This window comes from Artemia franciscana, chromosome 15 (genome assembly GCF_032884065.1).
Source record: "Artemia franciscana chromosome 15, ASM3288406v1, whole genome shotgun sequence".
In the NCBI taxonomy this organism is placed as follows: Eukaryota; Metazoa; Arthropoda; class Branchiopoda; order Anostraca; family Artemiidae; genus Artemia; species Artemia franciscana.
In genome coordinates, this window is record NC_088877.1 from 40,951,327 (window position 1) to 40,963,658 (window position 12,332).

Here is a 12,332-nt window from a genome sequence, read left to right on the forward strand (position 1 = left end):
CCATACATTTTATATTTTAACTGCATTAATCAATGCAATCTATTTTATTCTTTGTTTCCTAATGAGTTAATCTCCATACCATTTCAGTGTTTATTCTTGGTATTCTTTCCCTTTTTTAAGCCAAAGTGGTTCGCAAAATAATTCTAATCTTTTGTATACCCTTTGAATCTTTAAATTTTGTGCAGTTCATGAAAGATAATCATAGCCAGTAACTTTTTTAGCAAAAATGCGTGGGGGTGGGGAAATGGATTTTACCAACTGCCTGGTCATGCCTACCGACTGATTTAGGTGATATATTTCCGTCAGCCCGTTTACCTAATAAGTAAAAAAAAATTAACCAGTAAATAGTATTGCTTTGTGCTACTATTTTACAGACTAAATTTTTTTTATGGACTGGCTGAGAACATTGGGAGGTTCTCTGCTCTAAACGGACGCCTTGCTCATGTTGAGGCACAGTTGTTGCCTTAGGTGCCAGCCGGCGTGGGAAGACTAATTAATAGGTTTAAGTGATCAGATATTCCGGAAAATCTTTACTTTATTGCCGTATTTTAATTTGTTTTTATTTAATTTGTGATGATATGATTAATGCTTTTGTGAAAGTTGGACTAAGTTCGGGTATAGGTATTCAGCAGATGACGATTTATAATTCTTTTTCCCATATCGTTTTGTCTCTGAATATGCACACACAAAAATGAAAATCAACAACATAGTTAGTGTACACAGTGTGTTCCTGTTTTAGTATGCCTTGGTTAATTCATTCTGTTGGCTTGTCGTTAATGCAAAAAAAAATCGTTTACAAAGATGGACAAATTAAAAGGTGCAAAGAGTGCATCTTAATATGGATCAGTGGATTTCCCAGATGGTGAGGAGGGGACTCCAACTTATAGGGGGTTCATCAAAGATTTTTCGAGTTTCTCTGAAAAACTATTAGTAGGAAAAGTTGTTTTTTGAACATTGTGGGAAGTTTGGCTCAATTACCATTATAGAATCTTCTCTATGGGGCTTCTATTGACTCATTAACTCGTTTTATTACATTGTGAGCTTTGTAATACATGCATGTATTTTGGCAGGCGGAATTATTGGTGTGAATTTTTGAAAAGTAAAATTATATTAAAAAATCAGAAAATTAACGAATGCTTGTTTAATTAGATGTTAAGTAATATTTTATCACTTGAAACTTTTTGTAGTTAAATCATTTTTATTTTTGTTCCTTTTTTGTTATCATACCGTGCTAGTGAAGATGGTTACTTTCAAAATGGTATTGCTCATGGAGAGGAAATTTTTGCCCCAAAGCTTATTAATGGTTATTTTTAGCTATGCAAAGGGATATATGTATAAGAGGTAAATATGTAAATAAAGTATAAAAAAAAAACTTATTGTAATAAGGCTCAAAATGCCGTAAGTGAGCCTTAAAATTATGTGTTTAGGCTTGAATAAAGGGAATGTTATAACTATTAGCTGTTTTTCTTCTAAAATTTCTGAGGGGGGGGGGGGGGTCCTTGGATGGATCTTGGGGAAGGGAGTTTAGGTTTCATTATAAACAACAAAATACAAGTAGAACGATAGGGATATATTTTCTATAAGACAGTAGACTGCAAACTTTAAATGAATATTTCGATCCTATATGCAAGGGCCGTCCTCAGCAAAACAAATGAAAAAAAAGAAAAAAAACTACATTAAAATATGACCATTAAAACTAAAATTTTTAAAAACAGTCTTAGCATCAGCCAGTCCTGGTTGAACTTTCCTGAAGTAATGATGCTAGGATTTTTTTTAAAGATTCTAATTTTAACGATCATATTTTAATGTTTCTTCTTTTTTTTTCATTTGTTTTGCTTGGGACGGCTCTTGGATATAGGGTCGAAATATTCATTTAAAATTCACATTCCACTGTCTTATAGAAAATATTTCTCAATTGTTCTATTTATATTTTGTAGTTTATGATGGAAAAGCAATGTGGTCTTTGTTGCTATTTAGGTTTGATTGTATAGTAGAAATATCTAATTTATGCCTTGGATGCTCATTGATTTTCGTTCTTTATCTTCTAGATTTGCTGCAAACCTGCAACCCCAATGACTTGCTGTTCTCTGACTCTAAGCTGCTGTGCGATGCAGAATTTCCTGAACTTCTAGATTTGGGTGCAATTGATTTTGACGATTGTTTAAACAGTTCATTGTCAACAGATATCACTGATGATAATGAGAAAAAATTTGAGGCCTTTGATAAACCAACAATAAATTTTTGTGACAATGTTTGTAACTCAGTTGTGAGCTATCATAATGAATGTGATGAGCCTTATACAAAAGATCCATATGTGAATAGTGCATTGCCGAAAGTAACAAAGCAGCCGGGTGGGTTTGTAAGGGGACATCAGAGAAGCACTTCGGCTGGGTATATTAGTGTAATCAAATCTAATGAACTGTTAAAACCGCGCAATGTGCAAGCTGTTGTGCACCAACCTGTTGGAGAAGGTATACAACCCAAGGCAGAAAGAAAATTGACACATATTGCCTCAAACAATACAAAACAGTTGCAAGATATTACTCTAAGAACTGAAAGGAAACAAGTAAGTGTTTTTTTGTTTTGCTTTTCTAAACATCCAAACTGTTTTCTTAAAATTTGGTCAACAATGCAGGATTAATCAGAATATTGTAGATAAGGTTTAGGGGCCACCTTAGTCTTGATTTTTGAGGTTGGATTTGGTAGAGGTTATATAGACCAAAAAGGGAGTACAGCCTTTTCTTTTAATTTTTGTGAAAGAAAACCCTAAATTTTCCCCCCTCAAAAACTTCTAAAATCTACGAATATTGAAGAAAAAAGTTTTCAAGCAACTATTTTCAAATACTGTCGATTTTACTTTTGGTGAAAATTACAGCCCAAGTCTGAGGGATCGATGGGGAGGGGGAGAAAACATTCCAAAATTCAAAATAGCAGTACAGGTTTGGGGGACCCTTAGGCTCTTAAATGAATTACTGTGATTAAGGTAAGGTGATTATAGAAGTCTTGAAAATAACCAAATCCTGTCCCTTGCTTGCCAAACTTCTATGGTTATGCTCAAATAATTAAATCATTTGCTGTTTAAAGCCACACGTATTGTTGTAGCCCAAAGGATAAGAGAGGCATTTTTTTCACGTGGCTGATGAGGAAATGTTTGATTATCAAGCAGTAATTCAACCAGCCCATGTGCTGTCACAGCACATCGACTGTTCTGTTAAAATTTAGTATTTGCTTTAAAATAAGCTTTTTACATGGTTGGGGGGGGGCCTTCTCTAGTTGTTGTGAGGGGGTAGAGGTAGATAATTGGCTGAAATTGTAATTTAAGCCTCTTTTTTGTAAGTATTGGCTTCAGAAGATCTTACTTACCATTTCTGATGGAAATTAAACTTGACATGATAATTGTAGGGTACAACCATAAATGAGGTTAAAAGTACTTCACCACTAATATAAAAGGTATTGTGAAATAAAAATAAACGTTCCATTAGGCAAAGACAATTTCAGCCTAACATGAAGCTGTCTATGCATGCTACGAAAAGGTACGACTCTATATCGAGTATAGATACGACTATAGATTAGGCTGAATAACAGGTCTTTACATCCAAAACTAGCTGTTAAACAGCCACATATGGAACACAATATGTGTGTTCACTATAATACATGGGAAATATGTATCTAGCATGTTTGGAATAGTGCAATCATACCATGATCTTACTATGTCTTAATGATTACTAAGCTTCCTTACTATAATATGATCTATATCATGATTGTTGTATACTTACTATACTATGATCTTACTGATTTTTAATGAATCATGTTTAGTCATTTTGGACAATTTTAGCAAAGGAGCTTTAGCAAATGTTTTATCCTTGTATGGTATACCAGACAAATATATTAAAGTGATTAGTGCTATGTACGAGAATAACCCTGTTGCAGTTAAGGTCGGAAATGAGGCTAGCAGCTGGTTTTGTATTAAATCAGAAGTTCAGTAGGGTTGTGTTCTATCCCCCTTTATATGGATCATTTTGATGGACTTCGTTATAAGAAGCACAGGAAGGGCATTGGAAGACCACGGAATCAGATGGTGAGGAAAAAATCTCCTTGACTTAGATTATGCTGATGATTAAAGCAGCTCAGATGAAAGTGTGAGCAAAATGAATCAGCTTCTAGAGGTTTTGCGACTTCAGGGTGCTAGAATAAGTCTGAAAACAAATGTTAAGAAGACTAAGTCACTAAGGCTAGGAATAAGTGAAAATGAAAAAGTGACGTTGGGTAAGGAAAAAAAAAATGATCAGTTGGACAGCGTCGCTTACCTTGGTAGTATTATTAGTAAAGATAGTGGGAGCAGTGAAAATGTTAACCGTAGAATAGCGAAGACTAGGGGTGCTTTCTCACAGTTAAAAAAAGTTTGGAGGAATAGGAAGATAAGTCTTCAAACCAAGATTAGAATATTGGAAGCTACAGTGATAACTGTGGTCAAATATAGCTCTGAAGCATGGGTGCTCCAAAAAGTGGATGAAAATTTGCTTAATGTTTTCCAGAGAAATTGCTTATGGATAATAATTGGTACCCGGCTGACAGACTATATTTAAAACATTAGGCTGCACAAAAAGTGCAGTTCAGTCCTGCTTTCTAGGGCTATAATGATAGAAAGGTTGAGATGGCTAGGGCACGTTTTGCGGATGAAGGATGACAGATTGCCAAATATTGTCCTTTTCGGCCAACCATCTAGGGCTAAACGGAAAGCAACTCGTTCACAGCTGGGATGGGAGGATGTCTTAAAGAATGATTTAAAAGAAATGGGAACTTTCTGTAAGGGTGAAAAGAGGGAGGCTTTGAATAGATTGGGATGGAGGAGAAGCATGCGTAGCAGTGTTGGCCTCAGGCGGCTTGGTGCTGCACTGAGTTGTTAGTAGTAGTAGTAGTAGTAGTATTTAGGACAATTCCCTAAATAAACCCTCAATTTTCTTGAGTCGAAAGATGTACAAACTGTGTTCATGCAAAGTTGGTTACAGGGAGGAAGGGAGGGTTGGTCCCTGTTGCCTGACTATGGGCTATCATATCATGCAAAGGTGAAAAGCTAACACTTTATGAGACGTTGGGTCAATGCCTCTTGGTTTTGGACAGTCATGCTTTGGTCCTAATGACTTCTAATATCATCGTCTAGTCTTTTAGAATAGTTCCCTAAATGATTCCGTAATGGTCATGAGTCTGAAGGCATACAACATATTTATGTGTGAATTCGTTGGTGGGGAGATAACATTAGCTTCCATTGGTCACTTTGTTATATAATTTCAGAGGGTCGTCTCTAGGGGGTTCTCCAATTCTGGGAGCATTTGTCTGTGTATCTGTCTCCTTATATGTGTATCGGGCCATGCCTTACTCCGGTTGATGCTGGGCTATTTATCCCTCGCAGTTGGCCTTCGTTTCTTTTGAGTTGCCGTAACTTGGACTGATTAGCGCGCGGGGATCCGTATACTTGTTAATTGACTTTAACCTGTAATATCTTATTGTTTTTTTTTATTTTTATTTAATGAAATTGTAAACTTATAGCTGCTTATTAAAATAAATAAAAATATGTTTGTTATTGCGATGTTATGAAATTGAAAATATTAATCTCAAACGTAAATATAAGCATATGGCACCATTGTCCATAAATTCATGTGCCTATCTGTTTTTACTAGACTGATCTTTTGATATTTACTAGACTGCTAATTTCTTTATCTTAAAGCGAAATTTTACTATTGTAGTTCCTTATTAAAATAAGTGAAATTTTTTATTAAATTTTTATTTTTTGAGGTTTGAGCATTTCAATCTCAAATGCAAATATCGGCACCCCCAAATACTTGAGGTGCAACAAAAGTTTCTACTGTCATGACGCACCAAGTACGAAAATATCTTACATCGTGAGAAACCAAGTAGGTCTATAATAAAAGCTAAAGAGAAGGACTGTGACTTAATACTATGTAAGTATTTTCTTATTTTTTATTTAATACTTCTATAAGTATTTTCTTATTAGTTGATTACTCTCTTGCACAGCTGGTTTGTCAATATAACAAATTTTACAGTGTTCTTAAAAGGATGGGGTACCTCAAACAATCTCCATGTCTCCTTCATTCTAAAATTGCTTTAGTTCGCTTGATCAAACTATTTAGAATTGATCGGGTGGTGTTACCATAACTTGTAGAGCTTAGATGAGAGATCTGAATTAATTATCTACTTTCCCGAAAATCTTGGAAAAGCCGTTTAACTTCTTGCGTTTTGTACCGGAGATGGAGATATTCTGTTTTATTGAAACTTAAATCATTAGAAAGAGTGATTTTTTTTTCCAATTGAGCAATGAACAAATTTTCTTCTTAATGTTCACGAAAAGACAGTCCCTAAAAATGTAGTAAGGGTAATCAGGGACTTAAGAAGAGGGAAGAAGCGTTCAGGTCTGTGGCCGCTGGCATGCTGGAGTTTCTGTAGTTTTTCCGTCAGTATCTTATATTTCCTGTATTACTCACCTTAAGATGAAACCCCATGTCATTGCCTAGTCGCAGTTATTGAAATTTCTACGTACTGTATACCAAAACAGCTCTAAAGTGTGGTCTAAATACAACAGAAAGTCCATTTAGCAAAAAAAAAAAAAATATGGTTAAGTTAAGTAAGATATTATTGTAGCCTCATTTAGAGTAAAGAGAGCCTTCTTAACTACGTAGAGGGCTTAAAATAACTGTTATAGAACTCAATATAATTAATTCAAAATAGCTCATCAAGCTCAAATTAACAATTAGACATGGAAACAGTTCCAAAGCTGTCAGGAGCAGAATTCGACAGAATTCCAAAAGCTGCCAAATCTGCCAACAAATTTTAATATCTGCCAACAAATTTCAGTGGTCATGAACACTGTCAAGTAGCATTAATAAAGCAATACAGCGTTGATCTATTACAGTCCTTACCGGTGGTACTGATCTCCGTTCCTTGGCCCTTCAGCAAGGAAGTGCAATGGGGGGGGGCCAAGTAGCACTGTTATTAAGCTACCCTACTTTTTCCATGGCGGTTAACAATATGTTTAGTGCTGAATGTAAAGTTACAACTGCATTTAAGTAAAAATATAGAATAAAACATAAAGATCCTCTGGTGCCGTTGCTGGCGCATAGGGAGTCGACTGGACCTTTTAGTTCCTAGGTCTTTTTTTTATAAAGACAAATAGAAGCCTTGTCGCCCAAACCTGGCTGCAGAGGGGGTTGATCCCAGAGCCCTGTGTTGCCAAGCAGAACGCCAATCTTGTCTACTGCTCTCCCAACGGGTTACCTCCTTAATTAATTAATAAAAAATAAACTTACACGAAAAAAAAATCTTAAGAACAAATTAAAGCCTTAAATGGGCAGAAATAAAAACGTGTACTAAGTCAAGCTAATGTGTTCATTTTGAGTTTAAACGTTGCTCCTTACTTTCAGTTTAAAAAAAAAACTTGTTTAACCTTTTTTAACAAACAGTCATATTTTAGCGTAAACAGCGATGTATTGAGGAGGGGGAAGACCTTCATAAAAGGAATAATTTCTGTTCATTTTGAGTTTAAACGGTGCTCTTTACTTTCAGTTAAAAAAGCTTTTCCATTTTATTTAATTTCTTTTTTACAAATAATGCCGGTAAGTCTAGCTTACCCTCCATGAAAAATCCCCCTGTCCTCATGTGAAACTCTTCCGTGGAAATTTCCTCCCTCGTAGAACACATCCCTCCGTAAAATTCCTTCCGGACAGTTTCCATCCTAGCTGAAAATGTTTTGCGGACGATTCAGCGTGAAAAATTCTCCCTAGCATACTTTCATTTGAAAAAGACCTTAATTTCGAATCATTTTATCGATCCCTTCGGAAATCCCGCTGTCCGTGGAAATTTTTTCTCGGAAATCTAAAAGTGCTGAAAAAAGCCCTTGGATAATTCCCCCAGAATATCTTCACATGCAAAATTGAGTTGGTAAAGAGAAAGTAAGACAAATAGAAAGAAATTCGTATAGGAAGTCCGTCAAATTCTTTTAGAGTAGAATTTTCCCGGGAAAGTTGACCCCTCCACACGGAAATTTCACTTCCTATGGAGAATTCTACCTACGGAAATCCATCCAAGCACAAAATCTTCCCTGAAATATGTCTGTATACTTCCCAATAACAAATGCTATACGTAAATAATGGGCAAATTTCATAACTTACAGGCGTCTTCTCACGAAGTGTGGGGTCTATGTTACCCCTAAAGATATATTTATTGGATCTTTTAACTATGCTGAACAAAATGACCATCAAAATTGTGATCAGACAACTTCAGGGAAAAAGGGGGCTTAGTTGCTCTACAACCTTTTTGGTTTCTGCTTGAATCTTTTAATTTCCGTTTGAATGCACCCTCTCTCGATCTCCCAAGTCTATTATCTCGGTACGATCACTCCTGAAAAAAAACGCATTCGCGACCTTTTTCTAGAAAATAATGCCAAATTACACGTTTTTGTATATAGGAGCTTGAAACTACAGTAGGGTTCTGTGGTACGCTGAATCTGATGGTGCGATTTTCGCTAACATTCCTTGACTTTTGTAGGGTGTTCCTCTCTCTTTCAAAAATTAGGCACATTTTCTCAGGCTCGTAATTTTTGATTGGTAACACTAAACTTTATGTATCTTATATATTTGGAATGAGATTAATAAGTTGATTCTTTTGGTATACCTATTGATATCCAGATTCTGGTTTTGTGACTTTGGGTTACTATTGAGCCGAATTGTTCCTTACTTACAGTTCGTTACCACAATTCGGTTGATTTTTCAAATATTTTTATGCTATTAACTTTTAGTGAGTTAATGCAGAACTAGTAAATTTTTGAATATTTGGAATCAGCATAACAAATAAATTGTTTCGATAACTATATTATTTTGTCATTTACGTTTACAAAAAAAAAACTAGCCAATAAAATAGGGCTTGTCAGGAAAAAAAAACTTTGACAAAATGTCAAAGAGATCGTACAAACTCACAAAAGCGTCAAAAACCATTAAAACTCGAAGGATTAGAAGAGAATTAAGAAAATAAAGCACGAGTACAAAATTTAGTCTAGTCCTTGTGACTAAAAAATACAGGATAAAATTAAAAAACGAGAAAGAGAGAGAGAGGGAAAGAGAAAAAAAGGCTCGAAATTTGCGAAGTAACTTTAAAAAACCTGGTAGGTAAATTGTGGGTTGAGGGCAGGAGATTCACTTACTTAACATGTCAACGAAATACGGGACGAAAGTTCTTCTGTATCATTCAGTTGAACATTTTATTGGTGTTAAGATGAGGATTTATGTTTAGACGGAACATGGGAGGCAAGGTTGGAGGGGGAAAATTGCCTAGGGACAAAGGAATTTTTTCATGGGTTATGGAAGGCATTGTTTGCGAAACGCAAGGAAGTCTGTTTTGGTTTCCATTTATAAGGGTGTGTATTTACTTACCGTTCATTACCATCAAAGGTTTAATATTATTGCCAGGAAAAAAAAGAAATCTCGGTACCATTCCCAAAAATTCATTTGATTAGTTGTTAGTGACCTTTTTTTAACAGAAAGGTCGTAGAAAAATATCTTGGGTGGATATACATATCTCCACACATAAGGTTAAAAGAGTAATACTAAACTGAAGGAATTCGCTAAATGGATGAAAATTTGATATTTGGGCTGGAAATCTACCCCTATTTGAAGTATTGGACCTCCTCACTACCTGAAAATGTTTCAAGGGAAGGCATCTGAAAAAAGGAGGGTGTTCGTTGTTTTTGGCATTTCTAAGAGGCCAATTTGTAAAAATAAACACATTATCACAAACACATTAAATTTTATAAAAAAAAGTAACAGGTACAGGTGAAACTTAGTTCATAACGATATACATACCAGTTATGTATAATATCAATGAGCAACATGGTAATACGTTATTGTTCCATAGCGCATTTTAACAAATACTAAGAACAATGAAAATTAGGAAACATAATAACCATTTCTGAATATACCACAGCAAAAGAAACCTGTTTGTTTTAGCAAAATGTTATAGGCCACATTCTTTTTTATAAATAGACATTTTTACTACTTTTAGTGTTCTGTCGGGGAATCATGGTTGTGCAAGTGTTTTGTATCGGGTAAAAGTAATAAAGTGGACACACCTGATTTTTTTGAAAATAGAGGGTTGACATAGGTTAAAAAGGAGGACATGTGCTCCAAAAGGAGGGTACCTGATAACCTTACCCCCACTCAGTAAAATAATCTGATGGGTTTTCCTCTCAGTTTGAATGACGGGTTCGAGTGGTATATACCCTTGGTTTTTATGCCAAAGGGTCTAATCTGGGTAAATTTATAGCAAACCATATAACTGGCTTTCGTACAAAGTGAATATACCACTCGATGCCCTTTTTTATGCTTTTTACGAATATAATAATCGCTTCTACTGCAAATTCAGATTTAAGCACTTTTTATCCTAACCCAACCTAACATAACCTAAACTAACCTTATTATAAATAATTTTAGCGCTGAGAAAATATAGTATTATTTTGTCGAAAACGGTGCGGAGAATACGTAGTATTATTCTGTCGGAAACGACGGATAACTCGTTCTTTAATTGAAAATTCGTCATTTTTAAGAGCTTAAAAAGTGCTTAAATTTGAATTTATGGTAGAAGCGATTATTATATTCGTAAAGAACATAAAAAAAAGGCATCGAGTGGTATATTCACTTTATACGAAAGCCAGTTATATGGTTTGCTATAAATTTACCTTAATCTGTGTGTCTAAGTTAGATTCAGCCTATTTTTTATGGCACTTGGTATTAACCAAGTGACATATAGCAATCGCCAATTCTGTCGGTCTGTCTGTCGGTCCCGGTTTTGCTACTTTAGGCACTTCCAGGTAAGCTAGGACGATGAAATTTGGCAGGCGTATCAGGGACGGGACCAGCTTAAATTAGAAATAGTCATTTTCCCAATTTGACCATCTGGGGGGGGGGAGTGGGGTGCCGGTTAATTCGGAAAAAATAGAAAAAATGAAGTATTTTTAACTTATGAATGGGTGATGGGATCTTAATGAAATTTGATGTTTGGAATGATATTGTGTCTCAGAGCTCTTATTTAAAATCCCGACCGGATCTGGTGACATTGGGGGGAGTTGGAGGGGGGAACCTAAAATCTTGGAAAACACTTCGAGTGGAGAGATCGGGATGATGGGAAAAATAAGCACAAGTCCCAGATACATGATTGACATAATCGGAACGGATCCTCTCTCTTTGGGGTAGTTGGGGGGGGGGGGGGGGGGTAATTCTGAAAAATTAGAAAAAATGAGGCATTTTTAACTTACGAACGGGTGATCGGATCTCAATGAAATTTGATGTTTAGTAGGATATCGTCCCTTAGAGCTTTATTTTAAATCCCGACCGGATCTGGTGACATTGGGGGGGAGTTGGGAGGGGGAAACCTAAAACTAGGAAAACACTTAGAGCGGAGGGATCGGGATGAAACTTGGTGGGAAAAATAAACAAAAGTGCTAGATACATGATTGACATAAACGGAACGGATCCGCTCTCTTTGGAATAGTTGGGAGGGGGGTATTTCTGAAAAATTAGAAAAAAATGAGGTATTTTAACTTACGAACAGGTGATCGGATCTCAATGAAATTTGATATTTAGAAGAATATCGTGGCTCAGAGCTCTTATTTCAAACCCGACCAGATCTAATGACATTGGGGGGGGGGGAAACCTAAAACTTGAAAAACACTTAGAGTGGAGGGATCGGGATGAAACTTGGTAGAAAAAATAATCACGAGTCCTAGATACATGATTGACATAACTAGAACGGATCCGCTCTCTTTGGGGTAGTTTGGGGAGGGGTTAATTCTGAAAAATTAGAAAAAATGAGGTATTTTTAACTTACGAACGGGTTATCGGATCTCAATGAAATCTGATATTTAGAAGGATATCGTGTCTCAAAGCTCTTATTTTAAATCCTGACTGGATCTGGTGACGTTGGGGGAAGTTTGGGGTGGGGGAACCTAAAATCATGGAAAACGCTTAGATTGGAGGGATCGGGATGAAACTTGGTGGGAAAAATAAGCAGAAGTCTTACATACGTGATTTATATAATTGGAACGGATCCGATCTATTGGGGGGGGGGGGTTAATTCTGAAAAATAAGAAAAAATGATGTATTTTTAACTTACGAAGGAGTGATCGGATCTTCATGAAACTTCATATTTAGAAGGACCTCGTAACTCAGATCTCTTATTTTAAATCTCAACTGGATCAAGCGTAATTGGGGGGGGGCAGTTGGGGGGACCGGAAATCTTAGAAAATACTTAAAGCGGTGAGATCATGATGA

The 12,332-nt window shown here is 35.9% G+C and overlaps 1 protein-coding gene across 3 annotated transcripts in view; it reads left to right on the top strand.

The window, feature by feature from the left end:
- LOC136036486 (sterol regulatory element-binding protein 1-like) overlaps positions 1-12,332 on the top strand; it is an 88,548-nt gene that overhangs the window by 12,114 nt on the left and 64,102 nt on the right. For all 3 annotated transcript variants that reach the window (XM_065718749.1, XM_065718751.1, XM_065718750.1), the window contains exon 3: positions 2,049-2,566. In XM_065718749.1, the coding sequence (XP_065574821.1) occupies positions 2,049-2,566 (518 nt within the window). The remainder of the gene's footprint in view (positions 1-2,048; positions 2,567-12,332) is intronic.